Source organism: Lonchura striata, chromosome 11 (genome assembly GCF_050655825.1).
Source record: "Lonchura striata isolate lonStrDom1 chromosome 11, ASM5065582v1, whole genome shotgun sequence".
NCBI lineage: Eukaryota > Metazoa > Chordata > Aves > Passeriformes > Estrildidae > Lonchura > Lonchura striata.
Window position 1 is genome coordinate 10,582,501 of NC_140713.1, and position 17,523 is coordinate 10,600,023.

General features: G+C 39.1%; 1 protein-coding gene across 41 annotated transcripts in view; it reads right to left on the bottom strand.

Moving 5' to 3' along the window:
• ZNF536 (zinc finger protein 536) overlaps positions 1-17,523 on the bottom strand; it is a 361,403-nt gene that overhangs the window by 182,185 nt on the left and 161,695 nt on the right. For 40 of the 41 annotated variants that reach the window (XM_021540651.4, XM_085589489.1, XM_085589497.1 and 37 more), the window contains one exon: positions 3,011-5,182. In XM_021540651.4, coding sequence (XP_021396326.3) covers positions 3,011-5,180 — 2,170 coding nt within the window. In that variant the 5' untranslated portion in view covers positions 5,181-5,182. Of the gene's footprint in view, positions 1-3,010; positions 5,183-9,902; positions 10,001-17,523 lie in introns of all 41 variants that reach the window. The other variant, XM_085589476.1, reaches the window with a different exon arrangement.

The following is a 17,523-nucleotide window of genomic DNA, read 5'->3' on the forward strand; positions in this document are numbered from 1 at the left end:
TCTGTTAGAAAGTATGACCTCTCAATTTGTCGAAGGTCCTAGTTTTAGCAGTTGATCTTAAGCTTAGTTCTCAGCAGTTTGGAGAGCTAAAGAACAAACACATTTTCTGGTTCACTGGAGTCATTTTCACATGTTCACTGATTCAAACATTCTTTTACTCACATAACAAACAGCTGCATACCACATTAGCCCAGCCAGTGACAGTCACACATCTCTGCAATAACTGTTTGATTGCAAACTTGACCCTTTCTTCTTCTCAGCCTGAGCTAGACATTTTTAAACAGGCACTCCATTCCCAATCCTCCTTTGCAAAGAATTACATCAGATAACAAAGACTTCTCTGCCACTCATTGTAAGCCTTCTTCTGGAGATCTGTTCTAAGAGGCACTGTGTAAAAAGGTTTTTATGATGAATTCAGAACTACTATCATGTTAAGAGCACCAATTTATAAAGAAGAATTCATTGGTTAAGATCTGAAAAAATAGTTTCTCAGGCCCTACTGACCCAGTTTTCAACAAAAAGAATCAAGTGATGCAAATTAAGTTTTGAGACATTGTTATGCAGTCTGAGAAATTTGTAAAACTGTGTTTTGCAGTAATTTCTTAATAGAAGACTCAATGACTACTTAATTCTACCCTATGCAAAAAAAAAAAAAAAAAAAAAAAATTTCTCATTTCTTTATATTCTACAGGTCTACATTCACAGGTAGTGATAAAATATGCAGTCCATAGTGATGAACAGTTCTAACAGCAACATGGTAATAAAATTTAACTTTCAAGTACTAAATAGTACTTAGATTTTTTTTTTCTGTTAAAATGTAATACTCTCATCCTTTCATCTGATTAAAAAGTTATAAAAACCTACACACTAGCCCTGATAGGATGTATGACACTGAGAGCCTACTTACATTTACTAGTAACTATAGGAGACAATCAGATATCAAAATAAAAGGCCTTATTTTCTTTAGTAAAAACAAACATGCTTCCATCAACTGTTACCCCACATATTTTGCTTTCATTTTCACATGCTTTGATCTAAATGCATCAGGTGTTAAAATAAGCATTTTAAATAAATGGTAGTTCAAGTTAAAAATAATTTTCAATTAGTGGTCACAGAGAGAACAACACTGCAGGGTATTTTGCCTCTGAGGACAGGAAAAACTTCCCACAACAATACATTTAACGAACCAGAACACTTGGAATTAAAGTTTTCAGGGCACTCAAAACACACCAACTTTCACATGCATTGTTTCAAATCCTCTTCAATCTCTATCAGTTCAACCTCACTCAGAAGACTCTGGGGCTGTGTTTTTCAAAACTTTTCCTCACAGCCCTGAAAGGCTTCAGACAGAATTTGAACAATTTCGGGATCTTTTCTTTCTGATTGCTCTAGGGCATTGCAAAACAGAAGTGAAAATTTTTATAATAAAGCGTATTCTCCCCTCCCCCCCCCAACAATGTGTAGGGTTTTTTAAAGTGAAAGTTAGAAAAATAATCTTCTTCATCCTGACATATTTTCAATCCTCTTAAAAGAATCTCAACAACTATATATAGTATGAAATTAGCTCTTGCCTGTTAGCCTTGTTCCTACATAGAATTTTCTAACGTGTCTCACCAGTAATAAATTGCAAACGAGGCTATGACTCTAAGAGTAGACTGTGTTTCATGGGTATTTAAACAACAGCATTAAGTACTATAGGAATCTGTGGAATGTGGAGTGCAGATTTATGTGTCTTAACAATTTCTTTACTGGTTTGTAATAAGCCAGCAAACTAACACTATTATTTTTATATTAATTTGGCCTCAGAAGTACAGTATACTGGAGCATGACAAGAGCAACAAAAGTAAACTGGCATATACTTAATAACTGTAGCAGTGAATTGCCTCCAATACTAAAATATTTATTGAAACTGGGGGAAAAAAAGCTAAAAAGAATTACCCTCAACAGCCTGCTACCAGCTCTTTAACAGTGGGCAATGTAATGCCTTAAGGTACCTCAAACTGTCTTTCATTTTCTAGACTTAATGGCTGATTGCAGAAATCAATGTTGCCATTAGTAACAGAGTATTTGTTATGGCATGATTTCCTCTGTTGTTAGGCTTGCAGAATGATTACAGTATTAGTGAGGTGCTTTCTTTATAAAGGGCTGAAGATATAACTTTCAATTTACTATCCATTAGTAAGTGACTTTGGAAATATACACGAGGCCAGAAATCTTACCTGTTATTACTTGGAGATTTTATTTCAGCAGTCATAGCCTAGTAACTTTAAAAATTGTACCAGGAAGCTCAATATTTTATAGACATCTCCAATGAAATATTATCTGCTTTGCTATTTTATACACTGCAAGTTAACATGACATGCAATACAATTAAAATGTTTCAGTCCAACTTCTGTTTTTTCTTGTACTTCCCAAATGGGTGTGAATTAAGCAGAAGGCTTCATGCAAGTTAAAATCTACACAAAAGTTAGAAGATTGTCAAAAGGTTAGTAATTTGTATTTCTGAATCTCTTTTTAATCAGTCTGGTGGCCAGGTACAAGGACATAACTAAGGAACTGACATGGCTGTCAGAATGAGGGCAATCAGAGAGGTGAGCCAACATGCAGTTTATTAACCACAGCTCAAAGAAGGCATCCTTTACACGGAGACAGGGCAAGATCTGCAAGAGAGACACCATGAATAGAAGAGGAGGAGAAAGGCATCTTCCAAAACCCAGAGCGAGAGGCCCTGGAAGCGACACAGCCACTGGTGGCTGCTCAGACCCTGCACGGTGGGAAGGTGTCAGCCGAAAGGCTGGGAAACCTGCCCTTGGGAGGGAAAGGGTGAGCACAGAATTAACCTCAAAGGCATTGCAGGAACCCAAACATAGATGCTCTGGCAAACAATAGCACATCCCTGTGGACTGCAGGAAACCACTTGACAAGAGAATGCATAATCTACTTTACTGCCGTGATTTCAAATACAGCTATGAAGATTTCAGTGCAGAGAGGGAAGAAGAAGGTATCATACCTGAAGAGGAGGGTGAGGAAGGATGAGGGCTGTCCTCCTGAGCACTGCCTGTCTGCGAGAGACCCCCACCTACTCCGCTTTCTTCAGTAATATTAGAGGACCCTGGTGTTGTTGACCTGCTGACAGATTGAGATTCTTGATCACTTCCAGAACCACGCCGCTCATCAAGACTACCTTGAATTATTTCATCTTCTCCTTTCCTGTCTCTTTTGTGGACCCTGGAGTGAACGACCACTTGGTGGTATGTTCTAAAAACCCTTCCGCAGTCCGGGCATTCAGTTGGCTTTTCTTTTATGTTTCCATGACTTTGTAAGTTGTAATCGAGTCCCTGGTTCATACCATGTGACAAAAAATCTCTACTGCCTTCTAAAGGGTCTAGTTTGCTTGGCAAGTCTCTCTGATTGCCCATTTTAGTGCTGTGAACCAAATCAGCAGGCATTTTCTGCTTAGAGCCATCTGCTCCTACTAACACATACTCCCGCTTCTCCTTATCAAACATAACTCCAGCATTTGCCAAAGTGTCTTCGTGGCTGCGCTGTATCTGCTGCTCTTTAGACAAAAAGCCATGTTCCATGGCCATTCCCCTTGCCATGAGCTGCCAGGCCTGATAGCTGTTTACTGGATCCATCTCTGCTGCTTTGGCGGCAGCTTGTAACCTTTCTATACAGCTGGATTTCAGAGGAGGCACCAGATTGAGACAGCCCAATAAAGAATGTTTATCCCCTTCGGCAATACTGTGGCCAATGCCAGAAATGGGCGAAAGGAGCTTCCCCAAGACTTCTTTCTCTTTCATGGGCATATCTCCTTTGCTGTAGATTTGATTTTGTTCACTCAACCTCGCCTTGTCAGGGGGGAGAAAACCACTCTGCAAACACGACAGATATCTTGAGTACAAGTTTGCGTGAGCTTCCTGGGACATGCTGCTGATGGAGACAGGTACTTCAGGATCATTAGGAGATTTGTTCTTTACAGATAACTTATTCAGGTGAACTTTCATGTGGTTTTTAAGAAACCAAGGCTCTTTGAATCGCCTGCCACAGATCTGACAGCAGTGTTCAAAGGAATCCTTGTGCTTTCTCATGTGGCCTTTTAGGAACCAGGCTTGGCTAAACACTTGGCCACACACCTCGCAACGAAACTCATTGGTGGATTGCTCCCCATTCCCATTGGAGCCCTGGCCCTGTGCTGACTCTGCAGTTATGTGAGCCTTCTCCACGTGGCTGATCAGCTCCTCCTCCTGAGAGGCGGCAAAGTCACACAGAGTGCACTTGTAAGGCTTGTGTAGGATCCTTATGTGCCTGTCCAGCTCTTCTCGCTTCTTAAATTTGCCTTTGCAAAACGTGCATCTGAACCCGGCTGTCTGAGCCACAACTTCTTCCTGGACACTGACTGGCTTTGGAGAGGGAACAGGGTTTGAAATATCAGGTGTGTTGTGATTAGGTGGCACAGACAAGTTACAGTTTGCAAGCGGCATTGGCTGGGTGTGCTGCTGTGCTTTCACATCGGGTCGTGGCTGCAGGAGGCTGCTCTTCATCTGCTTGTCCCGAAGAATTGCTCTCTCCTCCAGCTCATGTAAAAGTCTGTTTTCTTCTCGGACCCTTCCACGACCTTTGCCAAGGTTTCCAAGCTTGTGAGTACGCAGGTGGATCTTCAGGTTGCCTTTCTGAGCTGCTCTGTGGTCACAGTAGGGACACTTGAATGGTTTCTCTCCAGTGTGAGTTCGCATGTGTAGGGACAGGATGCTGTTAAATCGAAAGCGTTTCCCGCAGAGGGGACAGGGGTACTTTCTGTTTTTCCTGGCATCATCCTCGATGTCGCTCATCTGAGACATAATCCCAAGGTTCTGTCCATTTAGGAACTGCTGCAGATCCACACGCCCGTTCAAGCTGGTATCAACCTCTCTGTTGAGCTGGTTTGCCAGCAGGGCCATCTGGCTGCTGATGGGCTGGTTTGCTATGGACATGTGACTTTTGTCTTCTAATGGCACTGACGCCTTCTCCTCGGGATTCTGCCTGTTCTGGAGCTCTGGGAAGGCATGGCTGAGCTGGGAAGTGATCTGGTGCAGCTTCTGACTCATTGAATATTGCCCATTGAGTATGGTGCTGTTGAGATGGGCATCAGCTTCTGGCACAGCTGAAGAAACACCAAGGCACAAACTAGCTTCCTCCATCTCTGAAAATCAGAAGATATTTTAGATTCAGACTGTGAAAGAGTTACAAGCATTGAAACACTGGCATGCGATTTGCATTTTATGTTTTACCTACTCATAATAATGCAAAGGAATTAGTGTAAAAACAATTAAAAGTGTATTAAGTGCCAACTGTGTTGCACAGTTTTGATCATACATGTACTCATTCTGTGTACCAAGAACTTATAATTACTATTTTATAATATATGACAATTTCAAAATCTATTACAGAAGGGGCAAAGGCATTTACCATGCCCCTTGTCCTTCTTGTGAAACTGCACCTGTCTGCATTTCTAAATCTATAGAAAAAGAAATCTTATGCATCTCTCCCATTTTCATTTAAAAAGCCAGCAAAAAAACCCCAAAATAGAAATCCATTTGTAACTTTCAATTCCATTAACCATATTCAATATATTACACATTCTACAATGAGAAAGATAGTTTTATGATTTGACAAAAAACCGATGGTATGATATTTACTGGTATACAATAAAACAAGATAATGTTTTGGGAAAAAATAAAGGACAAGCTTTAGAACAATAAAAGGGATTTTGCTTTAGTCAACAAAAAGTGCAGTAATATCTCATTAAGCTGATTAGTATGCTGCTTAGAAACAGTACTAGGTGCTGTAACACATGATTATAATCATAAAAATCCTTCAGTGTTTGCAAGTAAGCATTAACGAGGTATATTAAATTTTAAGGAGACTGCGACTAGCAGCTTTGTAAACCTCTGAGATTAAGATTTAACCCTTCTGTTACAAAACATTGTTATTTTGTCATTTTGAAACTGAGCCCATCAAAAGGCACATAAATAATCTTCTGCCAAGTCTTTTAATTCGTCATTGAGAACCTTCAGATTTTTGTTCCTAGGAAAACTTGCCAGATTACAGAAGGAATATCTCTGTCCTTCGATGGGTGATACATGTGATTTAAGACACTTTGATTTGTTTTAAAGAGCTCTCTTATGGAACTAGATAAAACCAATTAAAATCTGGGAAAGGCGTTGTGGAAAGCCTCAACAAGTTTAAGAATTCTGATAACTTTCCTAATACACAGTAATGACTACAAATTGTAGCTACACTATGTATACTGCAAGAAATTAAAATTCAAAGCTGTTTGTTAAACACAAGTGCTCTGTTCTGGTCTGCATAATTGTCCACAATAATCCATCCTTGCCACTTCTCTACTCTATACAGATATAATGTATCTATAAAATTCTGTTTAAAATATAAAGTTTCCCATAACTAATTCATAAACTATATGATGCTATAAGGTTATATTAGACTACAATTAAGATTTTTTTGTTGTTCAGTGGCGTGATTTGACACTTTATTCATTCTGAAAACTACTGAATTCTATAGGTTCTTAAAAAATTAATTTGGTCAACCCACTCTTTGGCTTTAGCCAAAAGCATTTTTTCATTGTGTTTTCTACAAAGGCTCCAGGCACACCCTGGGTGGACCCCGTGCTTCACACAGCTTCACAGTGGCCACTTGATAGACAATTCAAGGTCCAGATCTGGCACACACTTAAAATGCATGTAATTGTGCTCATGGGAGCAGTCCAGTAGACTTCAAAGGGTGACTCTTGAAAGCAAAGTTCCACACATAATTAAGTATTTGCAGGATCAGGGCCTAAAAAACAAAGTATGGGAGGTCTTTGAGGGAAGACCTCTTTGCTCCTGACAGGATGACTGAGGTTGTGACACAATGCAGATCTTGTATGAAGTACAGGAAAGAGTTATATTCATGCGTATTAAAAAATAACAAGAGCTACCTAATTTTGCCCATATACATAGCAGATCTTTTTCAAAATTTAACATTCCTTTGAATTGGGTCACATGTTGGGGACCCATTATTTGCCCACTATCAATGTTGTTATTTATAAAAATATTAAAGAAATCAAATCTATAAAAGGACTCAAATTTAGCTTGCAGTGTCTGATTTCCAAAGATGGAGAGTAGGAGAACATAATCAAGCCAGGTGTTCATGCAAGGCCATGTAGCAAACAAGGAAAATTCTTAATTTCCATTCAAGTTTTCTGTGCAGCAGACTATAATCATTCAAAATGTGGGTACACACAAAACACTTTTTTTTTTAAATTTTTGAAAGTTGGCTTAATTTTTGGAACAACCAAATTCATGTTCAAAAAGATCAGTTAAACAGCTGAATACTTGTGGTCCTTAGGTCTGACATTGCCTGAAGTTAACTGAGATTTTTAGCACATACCTGCATATGTGCTTCTTGAAAAACAACCAATACTCTCCCAAAAAACAACACAAGAGAAAAAACCTAAATCTACTTTTTGTCTGGATTCCACATACCCAGGAGTGTTATTTGTCCTCACCATGCTTAAACAAGGCATGCTGGCAAACAAGAATGTGACAATTCCAGAAATGCATAGCATGTGCTGACACACACAAACATTGAAGAATGTTTAGAAAGGTCTTTGTGAATTGTCATTATTCTATAACAGCTTCAAAAATGCAGTCTAAATTTCTTTTTTTTTTTTTTTAGTTGATCTCAGTAGGACCTGGTGCTTTCACATACTCAGAAAGGTTTGGGTAGTTAATTTTAGCATTTTATGCTCTATCGAAGTTTGGAAATGCTGACAGATCCCAGTGGAATTTATTAATTCTGATGTTTAACCCTAAGCATCAGTTCAAATGTATGGTTATTTGTATTGGGGAGGGGAGCTGTGGTTGAGATTTTAGTTATTCTGTGCTTCTTTTTCAAATATAACTTTTATAAAGTAACAACAGCAGTTAGAGCTGGAACATGGTAAGTTTTCCAATTTTTCCTTTTTGCTATTTTTTGTCTTCCAAAATCATACAGAAATATTTAATGTAGAATATTGAGAGAACAAGTAAGAAAAAATAGTTTAGAGGAATACCAAATCCATAATTTCTCCTTTAAAGACTAATAATTTTGGATCAAGCTGGGGGAGCCTAACCCCACCCACATGGATCTTGTAGCATGGCAAATGTTATATATTTTTTATTAAATATGCAGAAAGGTCAGCAAAGCCTCTGCTTAGTGAGCAACAACCAGCTCTGAATGCCACCTACTCTGATCAGCCATGCAGTTTCTGGGATCCAGTTACCACAATCTCGAGATGTATTCAGTTAAACTGTATTTCCCCCCTCATCTGCCCCTGCTTCTTGCAGGCCTGCTCCTTCCTCTGGCTCTCAATTGTCTCCTCTTTTCCTCACTCCACCCTGGTTTCATTGCAAAGTATAACACAGCACTGAAAGTTCTGCCCTGTGAAATTTCTCCTCCTGCCATGCCCAGTTACAGCTTTTCTGAACACAGGGACCTTGCTTCAGCTTTCACAGGAATCACTCTTGGTATCCCTTAGCCCTTTCACAGCAAAACCTACCAAAATCTCATCTTGTATCCACATGCAGGACATAAACAAAACACATCCTCATCCATCATGCCACTATGAATTAGATAACTCAACCTAATTTCCCTAATTTCTCAAAGAAAAAAAAAAAAGAAAGAAAGAAATTAGCAATTTCATTCTCTCCCTCTTTATCCATCATCCCTGTCTAGATCTATGGCCAGACAGGGTCACACCAGGTGGAGTAAGGGGCTTTCATTCCCCAGGGAGGCTCCTGCAGTTCATGGTACCCACCTTGGTGTCAAGGTATACTGAAATAAAAAATCTGGAAAAATCAAGTTATAATTGCTACTTTGATGTTCCTTGATAGGGAGGACATCTTTCTTTCAATTTTTAAATATATAGTCTATCACATTAGTTTCATGATCCTGATCTCTGGTATAAGGAAAGGCACAGAATGTTTTGCCATCTCTCGCACTGGGAACAGAAGCACAATGTTCTCTGTAGTTAACAAATGTTTACAAAATGATCTGCAAATCAAATTTGAGATTGTTAAGGAATTCAAAATATATTTGTTGAAGTTTATTTAGTAAATTTCTGACTTTTAATTTTCTCAAATGTTGGTTAAAGACAGTGTCCCTCAAGACGTGGCACCGCAACCAAGCATGTTGGAATCAGGAGCTATGGGCTGCCCTTTCTGACCTAAAGAAACCCTCAGCTCTTGCCCAGGTGAATTGCTGTGGCCAAAAAGCCCCAAACTGACCCCACTTCTGACAGAGGCTACAGCCCAGCTGGGCTCACAGTGCACTGGGCAGGGCAGGAGCACCCTTGGGAGGAAGCACACCAACCACCCAAGTCCATCTTGCCTTCTACTGTGCCCAGTGGCCAGAATCCTGTTCCTCTGGGGAGAGCTCAGCTTATGAAATTCACTATGGGATACAGATATTATAAAATACTCTCTCTCATCTCCCACATAAAGGTACAGTGAGACAGTTAAGTCCCTTTGATGATACTAATAGTTATTTTGATTTCGCTCACATTTTTGCCCTCAAGACTATTTCCTGTGATATCAATAGCGAAAGTTCTGACTTTAGCCATTTCAATTGAACACACAGATTTTATTTAACTATTTGAAATGGATTACTGGAATTTAAAACCAATTATGACACCAGAAATGCCTGTCATCACAACTACATTAATGTAATACGAGAAGCTGAGCTTCCTCTTGCTGGAAACAGAGAAAAAAAAAAAATGGCAAGCAGAATGAGAGAATTTAAAGATAAATCTATGGCTACACACACATGTAAACGTATGCAGCACACGCATATCTGTATACAGACACATATGTGCAGACACACACCTGTTATCTTTGTAAACAGATGGACCAAATTCAGCTCTTATTTACACCTGTTCATTCCTGCTGGACACACACACACTGAAGCTCTCCCCTCTTCAGTGCTGTAGAGAAAACAGTCATTTTAAAACCACTGTTGTGCTGTTATTATAGCTTAGATTAGGTTAGTTAAAAGATTTACAGTTCAGTAAGCAAAGTAATGCTTTACAAGCTCACGTGCTCAAACGACAAGCTCGCTCTGGCCCTGATCCTCTGAGCAGTTAGTGCTACACACACTGTTACTTGTGCTTTCAGAATATAGACCTGCTATTTATCTTTCCAGCTAGAAAAATTCACATATATCTGCATTATCTTGTGGTCCACTGGCAAATTCTAAATACTCCAATATAGTCTGCTTCAGTTCTTAGCAACTCGTAAACAGGTATTGCTGAGATGAGAATATATATTGAATTTTTATTAAATATTGTTCTTATTGTTGCAGCAGAAACAGTTGAACTAAGGCTGTTATAAGCATAATACACTCCTGTTAAGAAATACAGAACACCAGACTACTGAACCCTTTCAGGGTCATTAAACAGCTGTAAACATTATTACAAAAATAAACCAGAGATTTCATGCTTACATTTTAGCCCAGAGCTTGGTGTGCTGAGCAAGTACATTTTTTTCATCTCTTACAATCAACGCTGGTGACATTTGGGCATCCAAACAAATTACATCACAAATATTACTGAGGTGGGTAGGATACTGAGCAGTTTATTTGCCAGATGATTAATATATAAACAGTAGGGCAGGATAAATGACCTACTCTTCTTTGACTGATTTGTAGGCAATACTAAGAGACATAGATGTAAATAGTTAGATTTTAACAAAAACATGTGTGCACGAAAGGGGAGGGGAGAGATCAGCTGTATTTAATGCCACCAGGACAGCATTATCCAGTCTGATAAAATGAAATAAACATTCGGCTAGATTCTGTTCTCATTTTACTTATGTGAAATTGCATCAACTTCATAGGAGTTTTTGTTAAGTAGGTGTCCTGTTCCTTGGGGTGTAATATAATTATATCAGGAAAATATATGGTTTCTGGAGTATAACGGGATGTTTTAAAAAAAAGAAAGTTGGCCTACAGGTAGTGTGTCCTATTTGTTTGTATTTAAACACTATTAAAGCCAGCTTGGTAATTGGTTCTCACAATTAGTGACATTGGCACAACAGCCCCGGGGGCTGCCCCGTCCCACAGCCCCACGCCAGCGCCCAGCCTCCCGCAGCCAGGAGCGCGCAGCCGGGAAGGCATCTGACAAAACTGGGGCTGCTTTGTAGTGCTGATATTTAAACAAGCTGCTTATTGATTCCAAAACAAAGTACTCCTTTAGTAACGACAGAGCCAAGTCATTCCACAACAGTTTTTATGTCTTAAGGAAGGGTTAGCAGAGGGATTTTGAAGTTTCAAAAGTCATTAGCAGACAGAAAATGGTTTGCTGAGGCTGTACTGCCTTTGCTCTGGGCTGGGAAGAGAGCTGCTTTCTAGAATACCTGTTACATCTGCAGGGTACTTTCTAGTTAGCACAGCCTTTGGGACTGATTACTGATCAGTGGAAGATAAATCACCAGAACAGTCTTTGGTTGGTAGCACCCATGGAGTGGAGGACTGTGAACCATTTGTGATCACAATCTAGGAAGATGAGCACAGAGGAGAGGAGAGGTCATTTATAAATCTCACTCACAGATTAGAATAGAAAGATTAGAAGAATGCAGACAAGCTGTTTGATTTATTGCTACTTTGCATGTGACTTAGCAAAATCTGTTTTCCTTCTTATTTATTCTATTTTACTTGCATATACTTAAGAAGTCAGATCCAAAGAAGAGAAAGATAAATAATTGGTACTGAAAGTTCAGTAGATTAAAAAATAAAACAATAATTTTTTTATTTTTTTTTCCAGGCAGCGGTTGCATCTGGGATCATTATTTCTTAGCTTATAAACATTGATTCTCATTTTAGGTTTTTTTATTCCTAGTGATCTTTTGATGGCAAAAGTAAAAAAAAGACTGATACCAAAATTCATGTTGGAGCCTTATTTGTGCAATGCTTCATTAAACTAAAGCTTCTGTTACTTTAGAAACAGCATTTTTTAAAGTAAATTTGTTATTTTCATGTAATTTGGAATGTATACAACTGATTAAACCCTCTCCAATTTGATCAATTTCCTGTAGCTCCTATCTGATCATTCACTTTAATTAATCTAACTGGCATCCACATCAGATTGAAGAAACCTTAAAATTAAGCTTTTAATGAACCACTTTACCATCACAGAGTACAAATAAAATAATAAAATGCCTGGAAGACTTTGCAAAGCATATTTATTATTTCATTTTTTTGTCATTTTTTACAGCATGGAAAGGGCTCTGAATCTCCTATTTTCATCTGAGGACACGGCACTGCGCTGGAAGTCTGCAGTACTCTAACCCATTATATAATTTTAAAAGATACATAATGTTGAACCTATTAATCCTGCATTCCTCACACAGGAAAGTTCCAAACAAAAGGCCAAGCATTTCAGCTGGGTAAGGACAGGAGGATCAGGCCCCCTGAACCAATTACAAAGAGATCAATAAAGAAGAGTTAAGACCACAGAACTCAAAGCACAGTTTGAAATAATTTAAATCCAAAACTGTAATGATGGGTTGATGATTTTTTTTTTTCATTTCACAAAGGCTTAGACTTAGATTTTGTGCACAGCTAAATATAATGTCAAATGCACATATGTCCCAAAGATCAAAGTACGATTGACTGTGAAATATTCATATGTGATAGCCCAGCGAGATTTTGTTCACAAGGGCACCTGTCAGAAGCATAAGCTTGGATACAAATCATCAAATAAGTATGTGAAATCATTACTAAAATCCAGGCATGCAATCAGATAGTCAGTTGTCTGAAACTGCTGGACTGTAGCCAGCACAGTGGCTCAACAGACTAATGCTTTGGTCTTTGCAGATCCTCAGGGCCCTGGTTCAGTTCCTCCTGCTACTGGTCAGGTCAACTGTCTGTACCTAGAGTTGACTTTCCTGGCACTCAATGCTAGGAGCAAAGTGAAAAAACCCGAGTCCATAAGTTGCCTTTGACCTGAGCCACAGAAACATCTGCTGGTTGAGTCACGAACTGCTTGTTGGCCAAGTTTAACAGGATCCGAGCCTGTTGCGGATCAGCTCTCTCAGCAGTAGGTGTCACTGCAATAAATAGATGGATTTCAAGGGACATTGCCAGGGAAAATGCACAAACAGAACATCCCTGAATAGAGTTTTGAAAATAAGTATGTGGTCCAGTTAGACTTTTCCTTTAACTTTATGCAAAATGTTGGGAATCTGGTTTAGGGAGGAATTAAATTGCACAAGTGGGATTGCCAACAACAACAGCACCGTAATTCTGTCCTTTAGTCCTGTGTCACAGAGATCCTTTAATTCACATTAATCACCTCCCTGCAATCCCAGGTCTATTAGGTAAAGACTGTTACAGTTAAACCTTTTGAAAAAAAAAAGCTCTCTAGCAAATTAAGTCATTTTCTCTAGTGGAACAAAAAACCTAGTTATATGGAAAGACACTGCACACTCAACTGCAGTTGTAGGACTGAAAGACCACAAGGTTAACCTATTTTTTGTCAAATTAGAGAGTCCATACCCAACCTTATCTGCATAGAGAACAAGGAGAGAGAGAATACTTTAACAGCTTGGGGGGTGGGGGGAAGATGTCTCAAGTATAGATTTAATTAATAGAATGCATATTTTGAAGAAGCAGTAACCAATTTATATTTGAAACAGAAATATTTGGTATGCCAAGTAATATCACTGAGATGTCAGCCAAGTCTACACCATATTTGGTTTCATTATCACAAAATGGTTTGTAGGATAATTAAGGATGCTCCAAATTGCATGCTATTGAGTTAGACTGTAGACAAAACAATGCATCACTAAGCATATGGGCTACCTGTGATGACATCAAGACAGAAACTACGTGTCTAAGTAAATGTTTTAAGAAAAAAGAAAGATTAATACATTAAACCTTGAGGAACCTGTTGCACATGAAAGAGAACATATGTGACAATACAGACGTCTAAATATATATATAATTCACTGTAAAATAAAATTTATTTTACTTCCGCTAATTCTAAATAGGGAACAAAACAGAGGAAGAAATATAGAGAGAATGAAAAGATAAATTGCTGCATTCTTCAAGGTCAATATACTTAAGAAAAAAACAACATTAAAAAAGTCACCCCCATGAAATAATAAAGGGCCACACTACAGATGTGTAAAGAGCTCCTCCTTTCCTCCTTTCCCCCCCTGCAGCTGCTGAAACCCCCCAGCAGTTACTCCCACCAGCTCCTGCCCCAGTATTCCCTAAAGGCCCAAAGCACACTGTGATCAATTCAATCAGAGAGGAGAGGGACACCTTGGCTAAATGTTTCTTTGCTGGGTACAGAAATTTCCTACATCTTAATACAATGGAAATGGAAACAGGTAGAAATTCAGAAATAACTTGCTCAATTTCAGTGCTCCCAAAGAACGTAAAAGGACCAAGGTTTTCAGAATTTCAGCACTGTAGAAATAAGTATCCCTAACTGATAATTTCCACATCTTATTTAGGAAAAAGCTTGCCATGTATCTTGACTTAAATAGATGGCTCATCCTCTGTAAAGAAGCCAGGGACAGCATCCAGAACTCTTGACTCCCATTGCTTAGTCCAGTATGCCAGATAGCTTTCCTTTATCAAACATAATTGACTGCTCAATAGACAGGGTTTTTTAACTCATGGCAAACCTGTCAGCATGAAACTTTTTTTGTTGTTGTTTAAAATACTAGAGGATTTTTTTTGTTTGTTTTTTTTTTTTAATAACAAAGATTCTTGGCTGTTAATATCTTCTATTTCCAAATTCTGTCCTCTTTCTTCCCTCCATCCAAGAGATTTCTTTTTCTTCTCCCTATGACACATAGACTTGGTGACAAAAAATACCACACATAATTTAGATGGTCATATTGACTCTTAGATACAAGTAGCTTCAGTGAGTTATTACTCATCATATTAGTTTAATACTAACTTCCAGGGGGAAAAAAAAGGATAAAGCTAAGAAAGCCATAGTTTGAATGGTGGAATGAGATGGAGTAAAGGAGGTAGTTGAAATAGGCAAGGACACTGGAAGCAGGTTAATGCTGGAAAAATAGAGCAAACATTTCACAGAACACCCCTTGTGTTTGTGGTCTCCAAAAAAGCAGAGAGAGAAAACTCCTTAAAGAATTAAGTGGAAAAGACAGATGAGGAAACACCACAAAGACTAAGGCAAAAAAAAAAGTACTTAATTATCACCAAGTAAAATGAAGCAGAAGAAAACAAAAACACAAATCCCCTTTATTCCATTGATGTTCTGTTCTGTCCATATTCTTACTGATACATCACTGCTTCTTTATTAATTCATCACTGTCATGAACACAAGAGTGGAACTGGGAACTCTAAGGCCAACTTGTGCCTCCTAAGCTGCTTTCCCCCTGGTACAAGTGACTCAGGCTTACTAGTGTGGGGTCAGCAGTCACTGTGCTACTCAGACACCCATCCTGGGGTCAGGAAACCTCCAGAAAACAATCTCTTTAACATATGTCCTTTTAGAGGAGAAGAAATACATCACACTGCTCTTTCAGAGGGAGAAAGACAACCCCAAACAGGAGCATCCATACCAAAAGTTACTGACTCAGAGTATTTCCCTGTATTTTCCCAGGTGATTTAAAATCCTCTCCACCTGTTGCAGTGAGATTATTCTGCCTCTTCCTCTGAATGATGGTACCCAACAGTTGTAACAGTTTTGCAGTTAAGCCAAGGGAATAACGATGATGTCACACCAGTGACCACAAGTAAAGGTCCCATCCCCTGAAGGGAGCAGAGGATCTCCTCCCTTTGCCCTGAAGGATGAGGTACACCAAAGGGAATCAGCTCCTTCATCTCTTGAAGGAAGAAGAGATGTGAGCACTGACTATGGTGAAAGAGGACACATGTTTAAGTGCAGTGGCCTTTGGGATCCAGCCAGTTGAGCACCAACTGCTGCTTGGGCACTCTGTTTTATCTGGGCACAGTAGCTTTGATCATTAATAGAAAGGGCACTGAAAACCTGGCAGACACATGGCAGATAGATGAATGGGGGGGAGAAGGAATACTGTAAAAATACATTAACATGTCAAAGCTACCTGTAGGATAAAAATCCTTCAAATAATTTTGATGTTAATTGCAACATTCCAGGCCCTTGGCTGAAAAGACAGCCTCTTGTGGTGATGGGTGAGTGGTAACAAAGCTGACAAAGAAAGTCTGATAAATGCAATCACAGGATGACAGACCCTGGCAAGTTCAATTACAGTTGCAAAGTCAGGTGGGAGATGGACTCTGCTGACTGTAATATATCCTTAGCAGCCAGCTCTGGCCACGTACAGCTCTGGCCAAACTCCTTCGAGTGACTGACAGATCCCAGGAGCCTTCAGTCCCAGGGCAAGCTGAGAGCAGCTGCAGTGGTTATCAGAAGGAGCAGGGACTAACAGGGAGCGCTTCACTGCAAGATTTCAATGCAACGCACAAATGGACACCACAAACTCTGAGTGAAACTGCTTCAAGCCTCTTGGAAAGCCTGTGCAAATGAGCATTTTGTGCTCACTTTCTCCAGCTCATGTAAAGCTTCAATCAATGTTAATTTACACTGCTGCAAACCAGTGTGATTCCAGGTAACTCCAGCAAAACACAAAGGCAGAGCAGAGGAGGGGGAAAGGCTTGGTGGCTCAGGTTCAAGGACCTGGCCATGGAGGCAGTGAGTGGGCTCCCACTGCTTGCCACAGGACCACCAGAGAGATTCTCTTCCTACAGGACCAAATCCCAAATCTCCAGAGCTGAGAGCATTCAGGAGTTCCCACACAAAATCCCTGCTTGGGTAACAGCATTGCTCCTGTTGCCCAAGCAGAAACTCATTTTTCTGAATTCCAGCCCCTTGCACCTACACTTATGTATATGAAGATCATTATACCTCTTTCTAATTAAAAGGATTTTCATCTCCTTAGTTTTATACTTCAGAATAGACTAACTATTCTTATTTGATGTGAGAAAGAAAGAAGTAGATGTATAGAGCAAATTGTGGCTTCCCATACTTCAGTGCAAAATTATCTAAGAATTTAAGTCAAGTTTAATCAAAGTATCTGGCTTCCTTGCAGCTTTATTTTCTTTTTTTTAAAGTAACAAAAAGAGAAGTCTTTTCCCAATTTTTTGTTGTTGAATTTTATTTTCTGACTGACTATTTTAGGAAAAATAACCAAACAGTGTTATTAAACAATTTCTTTGTTCTCTTTCTGGGTTTTCCAAAAATATTGTAAAATGACAATGCTATAAAAATTATACTGTAAAAATTGTAAGCACTGTGAATGAGCAGAATTATTCATTTATATCCCTAGCTTATGAAATGCCCGTATCATGTATCCTTTATCCAACAGCAGACTCTTTTAGCTTCAATCACCAGAGCTAACAATATGTTATTGATATGATTTCAGGAAGCTGTCAGCAGGCAGCTTTGCTTTCAGCTCCTCAGCTCTGGTGAGCGCACAGAACGTACCT